Below are 23,156 nucleotides of genomic sequence, written 5' to 3' on the forward strand. Positions count from 1 at the left end.
TTGTGCAGTTTTTAGTAATTGCTAATATCCTACACACTCCCAGGCATTGAGTGACAACATGCACTTGAGATAACTAGGTTAAGTAGTCAAATAAATCTGAATTATTTCATTGTTTTGATTAGGTTTAAAAAGTACTATTTTTAATACATATTACTTAATATTCTATAGTACCCTTTAAAACTGCACCACCCAGTGGCCAAGTTTGGAAATGCATGCCTGTAATCTTAGCACTGAGGAGGCTGAGGCTGAAATACAGTGAGTTTGAGGCAGAACTGTGAGAACAGTGAGAAAGGAAGGAAGGAAGGAAGGAAGGAAGGCAGAAAAGAAAGAAAGAAAGAAAAAGAAAGAGAGAGAGAGAGAGAGGAAGGGAGGGAGGGAGGGAGGAAGGAAGGAAGGAAGGAAGGAAGGGAGAAAGGAAGGAAGGAAGGAAGGAAGGAAGGAAGGGAGAAAGGAAGGAAGGAAGGAAGGAAGGAAGGAAGGAAGGGAGAAAGGAAGGAAGGAAGGAAGGAAGGAAGGAAGGAAGGGAGAAAGGAAGGAAGGAAGGAAGGGCACTAACAGTATGTTTCCTGTAAATTTGTCTTAAATACTATGAAGTTTCAATTTTATTTGAGAAGTTTTGGATTATCATACCTTGCAGACCCCAGTATGCAAACGGACTAGCTGGGAATAAAGACACTTGAGTTTGGTTCTATTTTACATTTCCGGTAGGAAGATCACTCGTGTGACGCAGTATAGAGAAACAGCTCCCGAGAGCGGTCACAGGGAAATCATGTATCTGACATCACCACCCATTAAACAGTCTTTATTACTTTTAAGAAAGTAATTTTTAAAATGTTCATAAGTTTGCAAACATAATTCACTTCACTCTTAAATATGTAGAAAGCTTTAAAAACACAAAAAGGATTGTGAAGACCTGGGCTAGATTATACTTTTTTAACTTAGTCATTTTTTAATTGGTGGTGGTGGCCTCACTTTGTAGTCCTGGCTGGTCTGGAACTTGTTATGTACGCTAGGTTGGCTTGAACTAAGATCCACCTGCCTCTGCTTCCCAGGATGGAGTTTTGTGTTTATATGCATGTGTCTATTCGAGAGGCCAGAGGTGGACTTGACATCAGCTGCCTACCTTACTTTTTTTGAGCAGGGTCTTTCGATAACCTGGGTTCAGCTAGACTGGCTAGCTAGTAGACCCCACAGGTCCTTTCATCTCCACATCCTCAGAGCTGACATCACAGCATGCTTGCCTCATCCCCGAGTGCATCTGGAGCAGCCAGGAACTAAGACTTCAAAGTCTTGTACTTTAAATTAAATCTTGTTTTAATTTGGAGGGGCCACAATACCTGGACTTTAAGCATGTTGCTAGTGACACCATATTAAATCATGTAGGTTTAGTCCATGAATTTCCAGATTTAGTTCAGGTGACTGCTTTCCTCTACAGACTTCCTGTCTTGTTTCATATGTTCACGCAACTCATGATCTAAGAAATCCCAGTGCATCTGACCTTCGTCTTTCAAGTCTTTTTCAATATTCAAAAAGCACTACCTCTCCTCTTAATGTCACTTTGCTGGCTGAAAACCAAGTAGACTCATCCACATTTTAGGTTCGCTGCTTCTTATTTTACCAGGTAATCTGTTCTCTTCCTTATTTCTTCTAAATTGGGAGTTAGGGCTGTATGGGTTAGAGGTTCAGTGCTTAGTTAGTGTTGATGTTGTAGTTTGTCACGCTAGAAGGCACAGAATTCTTTATTATTCTACATTGATTCAGATGCTGCCAGCCTGACCTACTCACTACCAGGTTCAAGACAGTCTACCACTCAATGGTCTTAACCCCTAGCCCAGTGGTTCTCAGCCTTCCTAACACTACGACCCTCTAATACAGTTCCTTATGGTGTGGTGACCCAACCATACGGTTATTTTTGTTACCACTTCATAACTGTCATTTGGCTACTGAACTGTTTGACCCCAAAGGGGTTGTGACACACAGGTTGAAAACCACTGCTCTAGAGTCGCTATTATATGTTCCGGCTGAAATTCTCTAATTAAGAACTGTACCTCAACAACTTTCACTAGCTCTGAGATACAACTTATACAGACAGTTCTTTTTATTTATTAATTTTAAAAATGAGTTGGTGCCCTGGCTATGCGCTCGGGTATACAGGATAGATAGCTTTCATACATTCACTCCTTCCGTGAAATTCCATTCTAGAGAGAATTTCCTAAAGTTGAACACTTTTTCCTCTGACTGAAATCTTGTATGCCATTACTTGTGAGCATGAAGCAAAAAAGGATTAAAACCTTTTTCTTCTAGAATTTTCTAATGACCCTTAACACATTTGCAATGGAAGGATTCTTAAAAGAATCCTTAAGAATCCTGGTGAATTCGCTGGTGGTAGGTGAGGTGTGAGTGTTGTCTGAAGGCCTTCTTACACTCCGTACATTTGTACGGTTTCTCTCCAGAATGGATCCTCTGATGCTGAATAAGTGACGAATGGAGCCGAAAGGCCTTCCCACACTCTTTGCAGTCATAAGGCTTCTCACCCGTGTGGATGCTCTGATGCTGAGTGAGCTGTGAGAGCAGCCGGAAAGGTCTCTCACATTCCATACATTTATAGGGCTTCTCACCAAAATGAATACTCTGGTGTTGAGTCAGCTGTGAGAAGAGTCGGAAGGCCTTCCCACATTCCTTGCAGTCATACGGCTTGTCCCCAATGTGAATACCCTGGTGGGAAATGAGCTCCGAGTAACGGCGGAAGAACTTGTGACACGCCTTACACTCGTAAGGTTTCTCGCCAGTGTGGATTCTCTGGTGGAGCGTGAGATGATAACCCCGACTGAAGGTCTTCCCACACTCCTTACAGTCAAAGGGCTTCTCACCCGTGTGGATCCTCTCATGGAGGGTGAGCTGCTGCCGCACACGGAAGGCCTTCCCGCACTCCTTACAGCTGTACGGCTTCTCTCCTGTGTGCAGTTTGTGATGCAGCCGAAGGCCAGTGCTGCACAGGAAAGCCTGTCCGCACTCCTTACACTTGTAGCACACACCAGCACTGTTGAGCCTCTGATGCCGGGTAAGATGCGCATACTGCCGGAAGGTCTTCCCACACTGCTGGCACTCATAGGGCTTCTCGCCCGTGTGGATCCTCTGGTGGAGACTAAGCTGTCCTCGAACTCGGAATGCCTTCCCACACTCTTTACATTCATACGGCTTCTCGCCAATATGACTTCTCTGATGTCCTCGGAGGTCTGAGCTACAGGTGAAGATCTCCGCGCATTTCTTACATTCATAGGGTTTATCAGATGTGTGAATTCGCTGATGTCGACTGAGGTGGGCGCACTGTCTGAAGGCTTTTCCACATTCTTTACATTCATAGGGTTTCTCACCGGTATGGATTCTCTGATGGAAAGTAAGTTGTTGGCGGACCCTGAAAGCCTTTCCACACTCCCCACATTCGTAGGGCTTTTCTCTGTTATGACTTTTCTTATAGAGACCAACAGATGAGCGTTTTCTATACATAGGTCTTTTTCCAGGGGTAATTTTTGTCACTTCTCTGAAATATACCCTGTGAGAACCCTCTTGTTCTTTAAACATTTTATATTCAAATTCTTTTCCAAAAAAGGAGTCTCCGAGGCCACGCCTTTTAATTCTTTCCATTATTTCCCATGGAGATAAATTAATTTCATAAGGATTCTTTTCTTCAAATAACACTTTACTGCTATATCTGGTTTCCAGATCTGAAAACAAACACACATACATAATTGAAAATAAAAAGGGTGTGGTGCACTCAACACATAGGAGACAGGCAGGGGGGTCTCAGTGAGTTCAGGGACAGCATAGCCTATATAGTGAGTTCCAACCAGGCTACCTGATGAGACCTATCTTCAAAATATTACTAATATTATATAATATATGATATATTATGCTATTATTATTATTGTTATTATTTGGCATTGTGAACAGTCTCAAGCAGGGCCTCTCTGTAGATCAACAGTCAGACTCTGCTACAAAGGAGTTAGCATTATTTGTTCCCAAATTTGACTACTTGAATTCAAATTCCTGCAAGCAACTGAAGCTACTTAAGGAGAGCCTCGTCTATGAAACTCAAGTTAAATGTTTTGGAATCACTAGTTACACGTGCACATTGCATTGCTGGAGAAGTAAGCACAGTTAAGAAGCCACTAAAGAGGGATGAGAAACAGGCACCAGGGATTCTGCAGCTGGGGCTGTGGTAGAGCGCCTGGGTGGCATGTGAGGCCCTGGCTTCCAACCCCAGCACCATCACAACCAGCACAAACAAACAAAACCAAAACTGCCTTTATGAATAAAGCACACTTTATGTATCTCAAGGCATCGCAACTGAGTGAATTGACACTCAAGCAATCCCATCTTTAGCCAACCAGAGCCTCTTCAGGTTGGTTCTATTTTCATGGTCACTCTCCCTTACTTCACTCTAATCCCTAAACCTCATTCCAATCCTCCATATCCTTATCCTATTCGCGTTTCTTCTAATACTTATAAGGTTTTTTTCCCCAGACAAAGTCTCACTGTGTAGCCCTGGCTAGCCTGAAACTTGCTATATGACCAGGTTGGCCTTGAAATCCCAGAGATGGACCTGCCTCCTAAGAACTGGGACTAAAGAAGTGAACCACCATACCTAGTCATTTCAGGATATTAATAAGCCATTTATTTTTTGTTTTATCTGGTTGTGTAGTTAACCAAGGCCATGGTTAAACAGATGCTCAATCACTGAGCATGCTCAACCCCTAACACAAGCATGTACTTGTTTATTTTTTAACTTTTACATTCATTTTGCCTACATGTATGTCTGTGCACCATGTGCATGCAGTGCCCTTGGAAGCCAGAAAAGGGCACCGTGTCCCCTGGAATGGGAGTTACAGATGGTTGTGAACCATGGTGTAAGTGCCAGAAACAAAACCCAGATCCTGTGTATTAACTGTCAATGCTCTTAACAGCTGAGCCATCTTTCTAACCCCCATTCATTATATGACTTCATTACAAATATAAATTCCATGAAATGAAAACAGTAGTTACATATATAAAAACTGAACTACAAAGTGGGTGTGGTGGCGCACACCTGTAGTCCCAGACTGGAGACGATCTGAGACGCTTCAGAGGAGGAGCTCACGGTCAGCCTCGGTGGATTGTAAGGCTTCAACTTAGAACAGAATACTTAGACTGTTGAGGTGGCTCGTGGCTCAGCAGTTAAGGGCACTTGGCTGCTCAAGAGGACCAGAGTTCAAGTCCCAACACCTCCAGGGTGGTTCATGACCACCTGTAACTCCAGTCTCCAGGGGATCTGATGCCCTCTTCAGGCCTCAGTGGACACCAGGCATGCACGTGGTGCAGGCACAAACACACCAGCAAAGCAACTATACAAGTGAAATACAATTAATTTGGGAGGTTCTTAAGGAGAGGGGGTTAAACCACAAGATTATCTACAAAGAAATTATATATAAGGCACAGGGAAAATCATTCTCACTAGACAAGAAAGCCTTCCTGTGTGGAAAAGGCAGGGAAACAAGAGAAGAAACCGACAGCAATTTGGTGTGGAGGAAATGCCATTGGTGACTCATTCTGAAAAGATCTAAGTTTTCTTTCCAAGTTTCATCTCTCTTCCTCATCAGCATCCAAGGATGCATCCTCCATCCTTCCCCATCATCATCTAAGGGTGCATCCTCCATCCTTCCCCATCATCACCTAAGGGTGCATCCTCCATCCTTCCCCATCAGCATCCAAGGATGCATCCTCCATCCTTCCCCATCATCACCTAAGGGTGCATCCTCCATCCTTCCCCATCATCATCTAAGGGTGCATCCTCCATCCTTCCCCATCATCATCTAAGGGTGCATCCTCCATCCTTCCCCATCAGCATCCAAGGATGCATCCTCCATCCTTCCCCATCAGCATCTAAGGGTGCATCCTCCATCCTTCCCCATCAGCATCTCAGGGATGTATCTGTTATGGAATATGCCTTTACACTGTGTGAAGAAATGTCACTGTGATTGGTTTAATAAAAAAGGGAGATGGCCTACAGCCAGGCAGGATTTTCAAGGCAGAAAGAATGCTGGGAAGAAGAAGGGCAGAGATGCCAGGAGTTGCCAGCCAAAAACAGAGGAAGCAGGCTGGGCAATACAGAGTAAAGGCAACCAAACCACCTAAAAGAATATAGATTAAAGATATGGGTTAATGTAAGTTATAAGAACTCGTTAGGAGCAAGCCTAAGCTATTGGCTAAGCTTTCACATTATTAATGAGTCTCTGTGTCATTTTTTGTGAGTTGGCGGCCCAAAAAGAAAAGTCTGTCTACATGCACCCTCCAATCTTCTCCATCATCAGCATCTCAGAGCCGCATCCTCCAACCAGCAGGTGTACGTCAGTCACACATTGCCTTTACCTGATGAGTGCTCACTCACCTTGGCTCCACCTTCTCCTCTCATCCCTCACAATCATCCAGGGCTCTTTCCCTTGTTCCAGCAGGGTGATCACATCTGGCTTAGAAATGGAGCATCCTGCTTGGAAGAACAGAACAGAATCCATGTAAAGAATGAATCTATTTGCCAGGTGGGGTGATACATGGCTGTGACCCTTAGGAGAAGGAAGGAGGACCAGGGGTGTAGTGTACATATGGAATGCAAGGTAAAGTACAGGAGACTTTCTGTGTGGGGTAGGGGAGCACACAGAGTCTTGTTATTATTATTATTATTATTATTATTATTATTATTATTATTATTAGGTTTTTGAGACAGGGTTTCTCTGTGTAGCCCTAGCTGTTCTGGAACTCGCTTTGTAGACCAGGCTGGCCCCAAACTCAGAGATCCACCTGCCTCTGCCTCCCGAATGCTGGGATTAAAGGCGTGTGCCACCACCACCCAGCTGTTTTAGTTTTTTAACTTTTATTTTTATGTGTTTGGGTGTTTTGCCTGCATGTATGTCCATGTCCCGTGTGCATGTAGTGCTCTCAGAGGCCATAAGAGAGTGTTGGATGACCTAGAACTGGAGTTGCAAATGGTTGTGAGATACCCTGTGGATGCTGGGAACCAAACCTATGTGTTCTGCAAAAGCAGCCAGTGTTCTTAACTTATGAGCCATCTGTCCAGGATAAAAAGAGATCCTTTAGTCAATTCTTCCAAACAAAGATGGCTATCAGGGTAGAAAAACATTAGAACTTGAATTCTTTTAATATCAAGGGTAGAGGCATGGTTTTATTTTCATCTAAACTCATACAACTCCATCCTTTTAAAACTTATTTTTTAATTTTAATTATGTATTTGAACTATGTGGGATCATAAAAGCGTTTCACAGAGGTGCCCATTCTGTTACCTTGCCCTGTGGGAAAATGGTCTTCGGTGAACTTACCCAGTGACACCAGGTGGCTGTAGTTCTCCAACATCACATCTTTGTACAGATCCCTCTCATAGGAACTCAGGCATTCCCACTCTTCCTGAGAAAAGTTCACAGTCACATCTCTGAACATCACCTCACTCTGAAATGACAAGCCCGTGTACTATGTGTAAGATAAAATGGGATAGAATGTACTGGAGGGTGTCTAAGTTACTGTTCTGTAGCTGTGAAGAAACACCAAGACCAAGCCAACTCTTATAAAAGAAAGTATTTAAATGGGGGCTTCCTTGTAGTTTTAGAAGGTTAGTCCATGATCATCATGGAAGCAGACAGGCATGGCTCTAGAGCAGTAGCTGAGAGCTTTACATCCTGACACACAAGCAGCAGGCAGAGAGAGACAGACAGACAGACAGAAAAATACACACACACACACACACACACACACACACACACACACGAGAGAGAGAGAGAGAGAGAGAGAGAGACAGAGAGACAGAGAGACAGAGAGACAGAGAGAGAGAGACAGAGAAACAGACAGAGACATTCACTCAGACACACTCATATACAATAGAATTAAATAAAAATTTCAAAAATAAAAAAGGGAACTGTGCCTTTCATATCGTCTTTCGCTATGTCAGTAATGGAAAGAGTTAAATTACAGGGAGTCACTGCTCACAATGTAGCTGTGGGAGCAATGATGCTGTAAGGAGGGGGTTTCTGATTTTCAGGGGTTCATATCAAATAAGCTCCGATTTGGTCAGTGCACCCCGGGATGGAGATGGAGAGGAGGACACCGAGTAGACTCCTCCCCCAGTGTAACGGGAGACTGGGGGGCAGCTGTAGGGTCAGATTCTGTTAGGACGTTTCAAAATAACCAATGAGAGAGTTTGTACAACCGGACAGAATGAAAAGGACGGGGCAGCCGAGAGCGTCCACTGGGTAAAGGCGGTCAAGTCAGTGCCTTGAATTCCATCTTCAGGACACGCGTGGTGGGAGGAGAACTAGATCCTGCAAGTTACCCTTTTACCTCCACAGACACCTGTGGCACGCGCCCCCTCCCCCCAACAAAATGAATACACATAAATAAATAAGTGCATGAGCTTTATCCCTGGGACCCACATGGGAAGCTGAGGATTTGGGGTCCACTCTCAGGACACACAAAGTAGGAGAGAACCAACTCCAAAAGTTGTCCTCTGAAGGTCATGTGTGTGCCATAGCATGCTTATGCCCGTATGTGCAAGCACACACGCAGCATAAATAAATAAATAAATAGTGTAATCTTTTTTTAAAGACAGAATTTCAGATACAGAGAAACCAACTTACATGAGCCATGATTCTAGAATTGCAAGAACCGGCTTGTCCCTCCTCGAGGATCATGCCCTGGAGAAGCAGTTCACAGGGACTGGAGGGAGAGTTGCAGGATGAGATCAAAACCGCCCCAGAGCTTCCAAATTTTAAAAACCAGAGGATCTCTTCTGACATGCAACCCGGTTTTCCAACACACGAAGAGTGAGAGGTGGGAGGCAGCTTACACAGAAATACGTCCTCCTCCAAACTATAGGAAAATCAGCTGCAAAACATGGCAGTTGAGCCTTCAGTATGCACCCGGGTCATGCACTGCACTAGAAGAGGAATCCTCTGATCAGGTCTCCGCTCACTGAAAATGTAGGGGAATGCTCAGACCCAGAGCAATGAATAATTCATTCTTTTTTACTTTTTAGACAGGGTCTCATTTTACCCCAGGCTGGCAACCCAATGTCAGGCAGCAGAAGATGACCTTGACCGGCTTATCCTCCTGCCTCCACCTCCCAAATCCCGAGATCACAGGCGTGTGCTACCTCGTCTTCTGGCTTCACCCCCACGCTTTTCTGAACTTGGTCAGGGCCCCCTTCCACGCTTCAGGGGACCCGGCTGACCCCACCCGCACGCACCACAGCAAGCGACAGGGAGACTGGAGACAGCCCACAGTCACCCGTGTCCGAGTTTGCTGCTTCGGACACAGCCTGTGCAGTGGAGCCCCAGGTTACCACCCCTGGGGCTGCCGGGCCTCTAGTTCCGAGATGTCCCACGGCTCTCAGCTCCCTGAGGCCTGCCCCGCATCTAAGGTCCCCGCGTGCTGCACAGGGTGTCCCCAGGGTGCCAATCTCCCCCCACCCCCACCCCCGACTTCCCTCTCGGTCCTCGTCCACAGCCAGGCCGGGGTTTAGGTGCAGCGCGGCAGCATGATAGGCTGCACCCACGGATGGCCACCCGAGTCCAGGGGACCGCAGAGCGGGCCCGGCCCTCGATTCCCGGAGAAGACCACAGGCCGCGGGAGCCCGACTCACCCAGCTGACGGACCCACCGGAGGGCGGGTCGCGAGTGCGCAGGCACCGCAGCGACCGGTGACCTGGGCCTCAGCGCTGCAGCGGTGGCACAGACGTGCTACTGAGGGTGAGAGTGAGGGTCCTGGGGTTCTTTCTGGTCTCAAACCAGAAAGTCCAGGGCGCCGCCTGCCACTTTCATGCAGTTCTGGGCTCCCCGCCCTGCCGAGGCTGCGAGCTCCGCCCCCAGCTCCTGGACGGGGGGGGGGGGGGGGGGGCTGTGAGGCAGTGCGCAGGCGCACAAGGGACCTGCGGAGTGAGAGAGGCTTAGGTGGCATCCTGCACCCGCAGTGACAGAGGGAGTTCGGCGCCTGGATCCAGGGATGGGCCAAAATGGCCTAGAGCCCGGACTCTGGCGTTGAACAAACTAACACCTGATGCTTCGAGGTCCAGCATGGAGCGCTTGATGAATAATGGCCCTTAATCAGACGTGCTTGCTAGTTTGGGCATCTGTTACTTGTTTTTTTAAGACAGTCTCCCTAAATGGCCCTGGATCCCTCCACGGAGACCAAGCTGACTTTGAACTTGCAGTGATCCTCCAGCAAGCCCCAGGCTCTGGCATTAAAAGCACACACCACCACACCCTACCTGTACCACTCTTATGGCTGTGATAAGATTGTCTACCCATTTTCCTTCCTTTCTTTTTAAATATCTGAGACAAAGATTCTCCGTGCAGCCCTTGCTAGCCTGGGATTCGTAGGCCAGACTGGACTCAAATGCAGAGATCCACCTCCCTTTCTTTTCCGTGGCGCTGGAATTAAAGGCGGGAACCACTAACGCCACGGTTTTCTTTTCACGAAGTAGACTACGGGTCCAATCTAGGCTTAAGCATGAGGGTTAGAAGGGCGCAGCAGCACGCCTGAAAACATGAATGACTGGTTTCATGGTATTCATACCTCCTTATGTAAGGAAGACCTTTCCTTTCATCCATTTCTTCAGTCCCCACAGCCTGTGTGCGCGGATTCTTAACGTGTTATAATCGATTTCTTTCATTTTGATGCTGGTGCTTTCCAAGATTTGGTTTCTGGGAGCACCTAAAGCTGGACATTGGTGGTTTTTTTTTTTTTTTTTTTTTTTTTTTTTTTTTTTTTTTTTTTAACTACAGCCCAGGCTGGCCTGAAACTCGTGATTTCTTTCATTCGGCCTCAGTTCCTCTGGTATTACAAGTAAAAGAAAGCACACTGGGTTACTGGATAGTTTGGTGTGTGTGTGTGTGTGTGTGTGTGTGTGTGTTTTGTTGTTGTTGTTTGTCTTGTTTTGTTTTGTTTTGGAGGCAGGGTTTCTCTGTGTTGTTTTGGTGCCCATCCTGGATCTCGCTCTGTAGACCAGGCTGGCCTTGAACTCACAGAGATCCACCTGGCTCTGCCTCCCAGAGTGCTGGGACTAAAGGTGTGCGCCACCACAGCCCGGCTTGTTTTTTAAACATTGTGGCATTAAATATTTCAGAGGGCTGGGAGGTGACTCAGTGTTTAAGAGCCGGCTGCTCTTCCAGAGGACCCAAGTTCAGGTCCCAGCACCCAAATGGTGGCTCACAACTGTCTGTAACTCCAAACCCAGGAGAGCCAATGCCCTCCTCTGGTTTCTGTAGGTACTAGACAATTCTCGTTGGACACATACATACATACATAATGCAAGCAAAATACTCACACACACACAAAAAGGAAAAAACAAAACACATTTCAGCTTCATGATGTACTTTCAATATGTTCACCAAAAGTATGGAAAGCAAGACAATTTATATTCATTCACTTTGTGTAGTGTGTGTGTGTGTGTGTGTGTGTGTCCGTGTGTCCATGTATATGCCATGGCACATATGTGCAGGTCAAACAACTTGAGAAAGTTTAAGGCAGGATTGTGAGTTAAGGTTAGCCTGGGCTGGTGAATTCCAGCCTGGGCTACATACAAAGCAAGACCCAGTATGAAGGGGTCAAACAAATAAAACACAGCTGTTGACAGATCACTAGCAGTGGGCTAGTCAATGGCAGAACGCTTGCATGGCCTGCAAAAGGCTAGATGGTCCAATCCCCAACATGAAAGAAGAAAAAAGAAATCTATGCTAGTGATGATGCAGGTTTATAATTTAAATAACTCCAGAAGCAGAGGCTGAGGCCAGAGAATTACAAGTTCAAGGTCTGTATTGGCAACTTTGTGCAACTGTCTCAAAAAATAAACAAAAAACCCCACAAACCTAAAAATGGTACAGACAATATGTAGCCAGTATTCACATTCAACTGCTGACAAGATCTGTGTATTTGCTGTTGATCTTCGCCCAGGCTGGCCTCTACCTCCACTGATCCTGCTTCAGTGTCCTAGGTAGTTAAAGGCATGTACCACTGCACCTACCGTTTTCTCTTTGGTCTAGGGAAGGTTGACACACAGGGCTTTGTGCATACCCAGCAGATCATTGCCACTGAGGTCTTCTCATCTGCTTGGTGATGACAGCTCAGTAAGCTTTAGATGACCCCTGCCACCCCCCACCCGGCACACACGTTCTAGCTTCCCACCTTAGTTTGTGACCCTCTGGATCCACTTGATCCAGAGTGCTGGGAGTACAGGTATGCACCACCATGTGATTCACAAAGCGACGGGGAATCAACCCATGGTTTTGTGCATGCTAAGCAAGCAAGCGAGTTCCACCTCTGACTTCCATCTCTAGCCACTGGTGAGCTTTTCCTCTGTCTCTGGCGTTTTTGAGACAGGGTTTCACTGTGTACCCCGGCTGTCCTGGAACTCACTCTGTAATCCAGCTGCCTCTGCCTCCAAGTCCTGGGACTAAAGGCGTACACTACAACCATCCAGCTGCTTTTCTTTTTTTAGGACTAGGGAAATACTGGCCAGACTCAGTTTGACTCAGTACTTTGTATTATTCACAGCATGTGATGAGAATGTATAGCTGATAAAATACGCTGTTTCACACGCTGCTTGTGAATGACAGATGTATATACAATCTGATCTTTCTTCTTATGCATACAATAGTGGAATGGAATCTGTCTTGTGAATGTAAAAGTTTAATAAGACGCAGGGCTCTAGGGGATGGCCTTCTGTTGCTGGGATATGTCTGACAAGAAGCAACTTAGGAGAGAAAGGGATTTATTCAGCTTACAAATCCAGGTTACAGTCCATCATTATTATGGGGGATTCAAAGCAGGAACTTCAAGCATCATATTCACACAAAAACTGTGAGAATAATTGCATAGATTGTTACTTCCTTGCTAGCTTTCTTCATTTTTAGATAGTTCAGCACCCAGCCTATGGCATGGTGCCACCCACAGTGGGCTGGGTCATTCTACACCAATTAACCAACATGACAATCCACCAGACATATCTATTGGCCAACCTGATCTTAATAATTCCTCAGTAAGACTCTCCTCCAAGATGATTCTAAGTGTCAAGTTGACAGTTAAAACTAACCAGTACAACATACTTAAGACATGTAAGCACACACCAACTTTTAAGGCTTCTCCTCCATCCAGAGATCATGGAGATTTCTGAGGGCATGATCCCAAGGTTATTCAGTTCTGGAGTAATAATAGCCCATTTCTGAAACCTCAGCATTCAGGAGTGAAACAGGAAGATCATTTAGTCCAAGGACAGCCTGGTTGTCTTTGTCTATTACTTTCTACCTTTCTTTTTGAGGCAGGATCTCTCCTTATATATGGAGCTTGCTGATTCAGCTAGACTCGCTGGCTAAGATCTGCCTATCTCCACTCCTCTTCTTCCTCCCTCCCCTACAATGGAGTCACAGAAGCATACTGCTTCTTGGTATTGTATGTGAGTGCTGGGGATCAAAACCCAGGTCTGCATACTTGTATGCCAAGCACTTTACTAACAATTGCCCCAAGTGCCCCAAAAAGAGGAGAATTTAAACCATAATAATGGTCAAATATTTATTATGTCCAATAACACATTTTAAGCAACTTCCCATTGGGCATGGTGGTACATGTTTGTAATTAACCTGAGGCACAAGTTCAAGGCCATCCTCTGCTACATAGAGAGCTTACCAAGTACCAACACATCTTATTAAGCAATTTTATGTTTAGAGACAGGTTCTTACTATGTAGTCCTGGCTATCCTGGAACTCACTGTGTAGACCAGGCTGGCCTTGAACTCCGAAGATCCACCTGCCTCTGATTATAATGCAAGAAGAGATAGGAAGATCATCAGGCCATAAAAGTCAAGAAACAGATCCAAGATGGGTGAGGTGGTCTACACTGGTCATCGCAACACTCTCGAGGCAAGGAAGGAGGGCGGCCGAGGTTCCGGGTCAGGCAGGACTACAATGCAAGGTCCGATTTCAACAGGAAAGAGGGACTGAAGAAATGGCTCAGGGCATGAGAGCATGACCTGCTCTTGCAAAGGACCCCAGTTCAGTTTCTGGTTCACAACACCCCTGTGCACCACCGAAACTCCACCGCAGGCAATCCGACGCCTCCGACCCACAGAAGTCTCCAAAGTACCAGCACTCACACGTACAGGTCACATACACAGAATTAAACTTTTTTTTTTTTTAAAGACAGAGTCTCACTATGTAGTCCTGGCTGTCCTGGAACTCTATGTAGGCCAAGCTGTCCTCAGACTCACAGAGATCCTCCTGCCTCTGCATTCTGAGTTCTGGGACTAAAGGTGTGTGCACCATGCCCAGCTAAAATGAAATTTTAAAAAGATGAGAAGGGAGCAGAGGAGAGGAAAGGGGGAAATAAATCAGCTAGACAAGAGGTCCAACCGGATGTGGGCATGCACCTGTAATTCCAGCATATGGGAAGCTGATGGGAGGGCCAGGGGGTAAAGGCCAGCTTGGGGAAGACTTATCTCACAATAAAAACAAAATTTAAGGCAAGGGAATAAGTCCAAAAATATAGGAACACAGCTTATGAATTTGTTCTTAAAACTGATAGGACCGAGTGTTGAGACAGCTAAGTCACCATCCACGAAGAGGAACACTATGCCCTGCCTAACTCGACACAACCAAGGCTGCACGGCCCAGTATTTACACTTTAATCATAAACCACAAGAGGAGAGCATGGGATTTGTGAAAATATACTGGAATGGAAAAAATGATTTACATGCATTAACACCCAAGCAGATGCCTTCCAATCATGAATTGGTTGAGTTTACAAATCCAAATCAGACATTTAAAAAAAGCAAAACAAAACAAAACAAAAAAAACCCAAAACCCTAATATAACCACAAAGTAGAGAAAAGGGTTGTAAGTCTTACACAGCCAGTAGAAAACAATCATTCAACAGAAAATAGTATTAAGACATTCCACAGAAAATGTAGTATTTGGAAATAGGAAAATATGGCATTAACTGCAAATTACATATAGCAGAAGGTGCAAATTAAAACTGTCATAACACACTTCACTTAACAGCCTGGCAAAACAAAGCTTTAACAAACAAAGAAGTGTCAGCAAAGGTATAGGAAGGGATGTTATACAACATCCAAGAAGGAACCAAACGCTATTGGCCTTTGTAAACGTACATGGACTCCAAAGTAGCAAATCCAACCCAGGGATGGGTTTAATATCTATCTGCATATAGAAGCTAATATGTACAAGATAGTCATCTCATTCTATATTTCAAAGGAGAGAAGGGACCGATTCAGTTAACTGAAGGCCAAAAAATAACACTACATAGATAAGGACTATGAATGAGGAAGCTAGTCTTTATTTTCTAATATATTCCACTTTCTACACTTAGAAGTACTAAAGGACATATTAGTCAATAATGTGTAAGATTTAGTTTCAATGTTGAGGGGAAGGAGTCTCACTATGTAGTCAAGGTTGACCATGGCCTTACACTCCTGAGTGCTAAATGCAGGCCTTAGTAACTATGCCTCTCAATCCCCCATACCTCTGCTTCCCCCTACCCCCAGACAGAGAGGGTCTCACTATGTAGACCAGGCTGACCTGGAACTCAAGAGATCATTGGGCCTCTGCTTCCTGAAGGCTAGGATTAAAGATGTGCAATACCACACTTGGCTTCAAGAATTCCTTAACAGCTAAAGAGCACCCCAGAATATGTCAACTGTTTAACAAGTTATAACCATGTTTGCTTCCTGCTGAATTGCTGTTTCTAACCTATTACTACTTCTTTCACTTTTTAAAATTCTCCAGCATCTTGAGACAATGAATTCCTCACTGACCTCAGTTTTCTGGTAACACTGCCTACTACACACTACAGCCATCACATTCCATACATTATCCAAGGGGAAATATTTCCCCCTCAACTCCATTAAGTGTTAATTAGTGGTTATTTTGAAGTTATTTAAAAGTATATTTCCAAATATATGGAAGGACATCCCTAGGCCTATGCAAGAAGGCATTGTGTATAATTTGAACTGACTGATACTTATTCAGACTGAAGTTGAAGACACAGAAAATAAATTCTTTTTTTTGGTTTTTCTCTGTGTAGCTTTGTGCCTTTCCTGGATCTCGCTCTGTAGACCAGGCTGGCCTCGAACTCACAAAGATCCGCCTGCCTCTGCCTCCCGAGTGCTGGGGTGTGCGCCACCACCGCCCGGCAGAAAATAATTTCTTAAATAAAAGAGTATCTTGTAAATTCAGAGTCCACATATGTCTGTTAGATCTTTCAATATTTGTCCAAATGTTCCTGATTTTGCTCAAGACAGGCATGTTAAAAATCCAAGCTTTCTCTTTGTAGTTTGATTAACCTTTGCTTTTTATTTATGGAGGTCATGTTATTAGTTACATACAAATAAAAATATTCAGATCCTTTTAATGAAATCAGTCTTTGAACATTGTCATTTTTTTTCTTACTTTTTTGGTAAATCATTTCTGTTGTTTCCTCTTGAACTTTTCCTTATATGATTTCTTTGATTAATATCTCAATAGCATGGGCTTCTCTCACCATCCTTAATCTCAGTCTTTTTGTAGCATTATCTTTCTTTCTCATTTATTTACTTTTTATTTATTTTTGAGATGGAGTTGCTCTCTGTACCCCAAGCTAATCTGAAACAGCAATCTTCTCTTCACCTCCCGAGGGATCCAATTCCAGATATGTCCCACACCAACCCAGTCCTTCAACTACAGTAATCAGCCTATTCAAACCGCTTTGGAATTATTGATACACTTACTTTATGTCTACCACTCTACCTCACAACTTCCCACGGGCTACTTCTATGCTCGTTGTCTTTGTTTGCTGTCTTATTTTGATTACTGGTTGTTTCTATAGCTACCTTCTCTAATGATTCTAGCATATGACAGGGTCTCGTGTGGCCCAGTTTGGGCTTGAACAGTCCTTATTTTCCTACATCCATCTTCCCAGTGCTGGGATTACACAGTCATACAAAGACTGGTAACCTTTTTCTCATTAAAAAGGTTACTTAACCTTATAAAAAGGATGGGCTGGCGAAGGCATTATGTTGACAATCTGTTTCAAATTTCCTTGTTATCTGGTAGGACAGCACCTGGGAAGTTACAGCAGGACTCTGAGACTGAGGCTAGCCTGGGCCACATGAGGCCCTATCCCAAACAAAACTTTACTTCCCTCCTGAACACTACCACATGCTTCATTTAAGGTAACACAACACATTTTTCTATTCTTTAAGAGTATACTGGCTTTATTCTAGAGGTTTGTGAATCAATCAGAAAAATTTATATATATTCACACAAAATTTACTCTAAACATTTCAAATTTAACTCATATAACACTGAACAAATTATTTTATAGCAATAAGATTTTCTAGCTGTACCCAGTGGCAGGTCTGTAATCCCAGCTATCCGAGAGGCTAATATATGGGGACCATGAGTTCAAGGCCTGCCTAGGCAATTTAGCAAGACCATGTCTCAGGGAAAAAGTGGCAGAACACGTGCTTGGCAGGCTTACAGCTCTGAGCTCAAGCCAGTGTGGCAGCACAGACTTCTAATCCAGCACTCAATGGATGGAGCAGGAGGACTGCCACCAGGTTAAGAGAGACCCTGTCTCAAAACAAAACCCACCCAAACCAACTGAATATATTTCTGCTTGAAAATGTTCTATCTCCTTCCCGTTAGCACTGACTGCTGCATCTTCAAATGTCTCCTTAGGACCTGGAAAATCTAGTCTATGTTTCAGATGCTTTGGGAAAAGCTTTCAAAGTCCAGTTGTCCATTTTATTGCTTCTTAAAAACTTATTTAAATTCACTGATCAGTTATTGTATATAATATGTAATTCTGCTGTCAACTCTAGGACTTGTTCATTTTTTCCAATTGAATATTTTATAGCATTTAGGCAAATGAATCTCATCAGGTTTTAATATGTAGAGCTGCTTATCTTTCACACTGAAGCAAACTGCTGCATTTTTCATGTAAACCAAGAGTCATATAGTGATAGTTAGAGATTACAAATTGTTCTAATTCACATCCTGTGTAAATATGACTATCCTGAGTAAGGAAACATACATTGTTTCTGCTGTGGAGGACACTTTGATCTCACCTTTACGCTAAATGCACTGAGTTCATGCCGTCTCGCCAGAGTCAACTGTCTGGTTCAACTGAAGCTAAGTGGTTATCTGCTCATGTTCCAATCATTTTCATTCCAGAACTCGTTATGAAAGCTTTGATATGGGTCAAGCTGACAGGAGATGTCTTTAATAAAATGCAGATGAGCATTCCAAAAATAATAACGAAGACTATCATAAATGATTCCTAATATTTCCTAATCATTCCTCCTTGCTAGTGATTATGCCAAAGGTCCCTTTTCCTAAGTTCACACAATCCTCACAATAACCTCACTTACTACTGACTAAAAAGGCAGCAGTCTGAAGCAGAGCTGAAGTTAACTGATAATAAAATACAGGTAAATACTGGCAAATGATGCATGGGACAGCTTCTACACTGAGAATGTCCACACTGTTCTCTATGTGGCAATTTCTATAGTTACAATTAAATGTAACCCTTTTACTGGTAATTAGTATTTCTATTCATAATTTAGTTTTTATTTTTCCTATGTAAATTAATATTGAATAAACTAGATTATAAAGAAAAAAAAGGGACAGCCATCAGATGGTCTTCTCTTACAAACTCTTATTCTGTAATAGCTGAAAAAAGCGAGGGCTTCCTGTTCTAATCATCACAGTATAAATTACACAACTTTAAGTACGATGTGAGGGGTTCCACACACCTCACTTCCAGGCTTTTCTCAGCAGGGTCTGGGGAGCTGAGGGACACATAAAGGTGTTTTCCATATTTCTGATCTTATCAACACTTCTCTTCCATATGTATGTAAAGATGTTGAATAAGGGCTGTTCAATAAATAAAGGACAGTATTCAAATACACAAGATTTCTCCCACTGTGTGTATTCTCTGGTGCTTCTTCACCTGTAAGAGCCGAGTAAAGGCCTGTCCGCACTCCTTACACTCATAGGGCTTCTCACCGGTGTGGATCCTCTGGTGCTGGGTAAGATGGGACCTCTGCCGAAAGGCCTTGCTGCACTGCTGGCACTGAAAGGGTTTCTCACCAGTGTGGATCCTCTGGTGTAGAATTAGAGTTTTACAATCAATGAAAGCCTTCCCACATTCTTTACATTCATAAGGCCTCTCCCCAGTGTGAATTCTCTGATGTCTGTTAAAGTATGAAGGACAAGCGAAGGCCTTCCCACATTCCTTACATTCATACGGTTTTTCACCAGTATGAACTCTCTGGTGTTGGATGAGATGTGCTTTCTGCCTAAAGGCCTTCATACATTCCTGGCACTCATAGGGCTTCTCGTTAGTGTGAGTTCTATAGTGTTTCATGAATGCTGAATGACAGAGAAAGGCCTTTTCACAATAGTTACACTCGTAAGGTTTTTCACCAGTGTGAATTTTCTGGTGATCATTCAAGTTGGAAGCCCAAGTAAAAGTCTTTCCACATAAGTTACACTCATAGGGTTTCTCACCACTGTGGATTCTTTGATGTCTGGTGAGATTTGCACTCTTGTTAAAGGCCTTCTGACATTTGTGACACTCGTAAGGCTTCTCATTGGTGTGTGTTCTCTGATGTTGAAAAAACGTCGAGAAGTAGAGGAAGGCCTTCCCACAATGTTTGCATTCATAGGGCTTCTCGTCCGTGTGGACTCTCTGGTGCTGGACGAGCAGGGAGCAGTTAGTGAAGGCTTTCCCACATTCTTTGCACTCACAGGGCTTTTCACCAGTGTGAAAGCGATTATGCTGAACAAGGTAAGCATGCTTTTCAAAGATCTTGCCACAGATCTCACACTGATAGGGCTTCTTATTGATCTGATATGGGGCAAGTTGGAAGTCATACGCAAATCCTCTGCTACACTCTTTCAATTCATCACATTTCTCGCCAGCAAAATCCTGCTGATGCTTCATCTGATCTGTGTAATAGATAAAGGTGTTCTCGTACACTTCATTGTCATTGGTAGGAATTTTTACCTGCTGAGTAATAGTTTCACCTGCTTCCTGTTCATTGTGTTTTGTTTCAGAGTGAGTCATTTCACTTAGAGCAATGGGTGTAGGCTGAATGAATTCAGTTGACATTTTTTCCAACGGGGCTGTCATTCTCTGTAAATATTCCTCTGTAGATTCCGGTCGTGTCTTAAGTTTCCAATCATTTCCAAAACAGGATTCCTCAAGGCAAGAATTACCAACATTTTCTATTATTTTCCATTTAAATGATTCCTTTCCAAAGATGCCACTCTCTAGAGATAAATTCTTAGTTTCATTTACAGACAGCAAATCTGAAAGGAAATAAGTACATATTTAGTACTAGAAGACAGGAAACATCTATGTTAGAAATTGGTGGCTGATGGCACATTACTTTAATCCTAGCACTGGGGAGGCAGAGGCAGGAGGATCTCTGTGAGTTTAAGACCAGCCTGGTCAACAAAAAGCATTCTAGGACAGCCAGGGCTGTTACACAGAGAAAAACTCTGTCTCAAAAAAAAAAAAAAAAAAAAAAAAAAAAAAAGATTTTTAAAGTAAGATATATATATATATATATAAATATTGTTTTGCCTACATGTGTATCTGTGCACCACATGCGATCACCCTGCCTACAGAGGCTAGAAGGCAGCTTCAGGTCCCCAGGATTTGGGAGTTACAGACAGTTGTGAGCTGCCATAGGGGTGGTGGGAATTGAACCGGATCCTCTGAAAGAGAAGTCAGTGTTCTTGGTTGCTCAGCCATCTCTCCAGGCCCAAAATGAGATCTTAAAATATGTGCTGCAAAGCAAGAGAACTGGACTTCAGATCCTCAGAGCTCACAGAGCCAACCAAGAAAGCATGGAGGTTTGCTTTTTATTCCAGTCTCAAACGGCAGAGAGACAGGGAAGATGTCTCCCAGGGCAAGTTGGCTAGGAAGACTAGGGTTTGATTGAGAGAGGCTGCCTCAAAAAGGAAGAATAAAAGAAAAGCAGAGTGATCAACAAAGAGTGACAATATTAACCTCTGGCCTGCACACAAACACACAAACACACACACACACACACATACACATACACACACACACACACACACACACACATATACTACATATACACGAAGAGGAAAAAAAAGAAGCAAATGGGGCAGATAAGATGAATAAGTGAATAAAGGTGCTTGCTGTGAAAACCTGACAATCTGAGTTCAGTCCCAGATCCCACAGCTGAAGAGCAGAACACACTCTTAAAAGCTGTCCTCTACCCTAAAGTGTACACATACATGGTTAAGTCTCAAGCCCTGGAACAAATGACAGAGGTGAGCATTTAACATATCAAAGTGGACCTGGCAACTCCTAGGGAGAGGGGAAGAAGTTCCAGGAAGGACTGGGAGGAGCCATGAGGAAGCAGAGGGGGAGAGTGTCTGGTAACAGGAATTTCAATCAAATTTCAAATGGAGCATCCCAAGTGGACAGATTTGTCAGAGAGAGATGTCCCGAATCACAGACAGGCGTCCCTTTCCATGAGACGGGGGCCAGGAGGGCAAGAGGAGCTTCCTGACACACCGGTGCAGTAAAGCAGACAGAGCAGGCAGCTCTGTGGTGACACTCACCCAGTAGAAGGGGGAGACGAGTGGTTAGCGCAGGGAGGGGGAGAAACAGCTGGAGAGGGGCAAGTGTCTGAGTAAGTAGGACTGCCCACATGGTGGGTCCCCCCCCCCAAAGGCGTAGCAAGGAGATGCCCACGTGGTGCCCCTCCCCCAGTAGACAAGGAGTAGTCTTACCGAGTAGACAAGGAGAGACAAATGGTCAGATAAGGTGGAGGGGGAAGCGGCCAAAGAGGCGGACTCTGGACTCAAGTTTGGTGGGTGGCAGAAGCCAGCAGAAACACATGATCAGTACATACCCCAGGAGAGTGAGATCAACGGCTGGGTTCAGAGAGGCTGAGTGCCCTGAAAGGGAGCTCACTTAGGCAACTCTTGGGTTTCGGCACCAGATGAATGAAAAAAAGAAATAAAAAGGAAAGGAAAGGAAAGGACGTGACTATTCCTAGGTGTGGTGGAAGAGAAGTGTATTACAGGTATGTGGGAGAGCACAGCCAGAGGCAGAGATGTCTGGGAGAGTCCAGAGTGGACGTGACCAGACTGAGCTGGACCATGTGGGGGGAGGGGAAGGGGAAGAGAGAGGAGAGAGGGGACCCAGGTGCAGCAGCCAGGAGGGCAGAGTACCAAAGGGGGAGGGGAACCAACATGTCTGGACTATCTAGGGAAGAGCCTCTGGGGAGGGACATACCAACCATATCCTGTAACAGGTAGACACTGAGGGATGCTGGAAGAACCTGGAGGCCAGGTCCACTTTGATATGTTAAATAGGCGCCTTAGCCTTTTGTCCCAAGGTTTGAGACTTAACACCCTCAAATAAAACAAAATAATAAGAATTGTAAAAATTAAATGGCATAGGTAACCTTGGAATGGTTACATTAATATCAGATAAAATAGACTTTGTGATAATCCACACTGTCAAAGATAATTTTATCACAATGATAAACAGTCATATTCATCTGTTTGGCAATCACAATTGTGTGATTCTGTAATAACAAAGCCTCAAAACTCCTAAGGGAAGACAGAACCAGGAAAGAAATGATAATCATACAACACAGCTGCAGATGTTACAACTACTTCCAGGACCTCACAGAGCCAGACCCTCCACACGGTCAATGGAGACAACGAAATTATAAATAGCACTGTGCACCATAGCACCGCTGCCTGAGGTTTATAAAGCTGAGTGGGGCCGGTGAGATGATGATGGCACACGCAGCAGGCTAAGGGGGTGCCGCCAAGCCTGACGACCTGGGGTGACCCACATGGTGCAAGGAGAGAACTCACTCCCACTGACTGTGCACACACACAGATGCTCTAAATAAAAGTCCACAGAGAAGAGGAAGGAAAGACAAAGAAAGAGCAAGCTGCTGATACTCTTCCTTCTCACACTATTTCTTCCAAAACACTGCTCTCACAGCAGAACTTTCTGTACACTGTACCAGAGGACGATCACCTCCACTCTATGACTAGTCTGGGCTT

At 44.2% G+C, this 23,156-nt stretch overlaps 1 protein-coding gene across 1 annotated transcript in view; it reads right to left on the reverse strand.

The window, feature by feature from the left end:
• Positions 1-2,358: 2,358 nt before the first annotated feature.
• The window catches only part of LOC114681636, a 28,584-nt gene continuing 7,786 nt past the window's right edge, over positions 2,359-23,156 (reverse strand). The window contains exons 5-10 of the mRNA XM_028855233.2: positions 18,993-20,399; positions 9,513-9,754; positions 8,676-8,918; positions 7,368-7,494; positions 6,425-6,523; positions 2,359-3,725 (exon numbers count right to left, since the gene is read on the reverse strand). Of these exons, the coding sequence (XP_028711066.2) occupies positions 2,359-3,725; positions 6,425-6,523; positions 7,368-7,494; positions 8,676-8,918; positions 9,513-9,754; positions 18,993-20,399 (3,485 nt within the window). The remainder of the gene's footprint in view (positions 3,726-6,424; positions 6,524-7,367; positions 7,495-8,675; positions 8,919-9,512; positions 9,755-18,992; positions 20,400-23,156) is intronic.

This window comes from Peromyscus leucopus, chromosome 1 (genome assembly GCF_004664715.2).
Source record: "Peromyscus leucopus breed LL Stock chromosome 1, UCI_PerLeu_2.1, whole genome shotgun sequence".
In the NCBI taxonomy this organism is placed as follows: Eukaryota; Metazoa; Chordata; class Mammalia; order Rodentia; family Cricetidae; genus Peromyscus; species Peromyscus leucopus.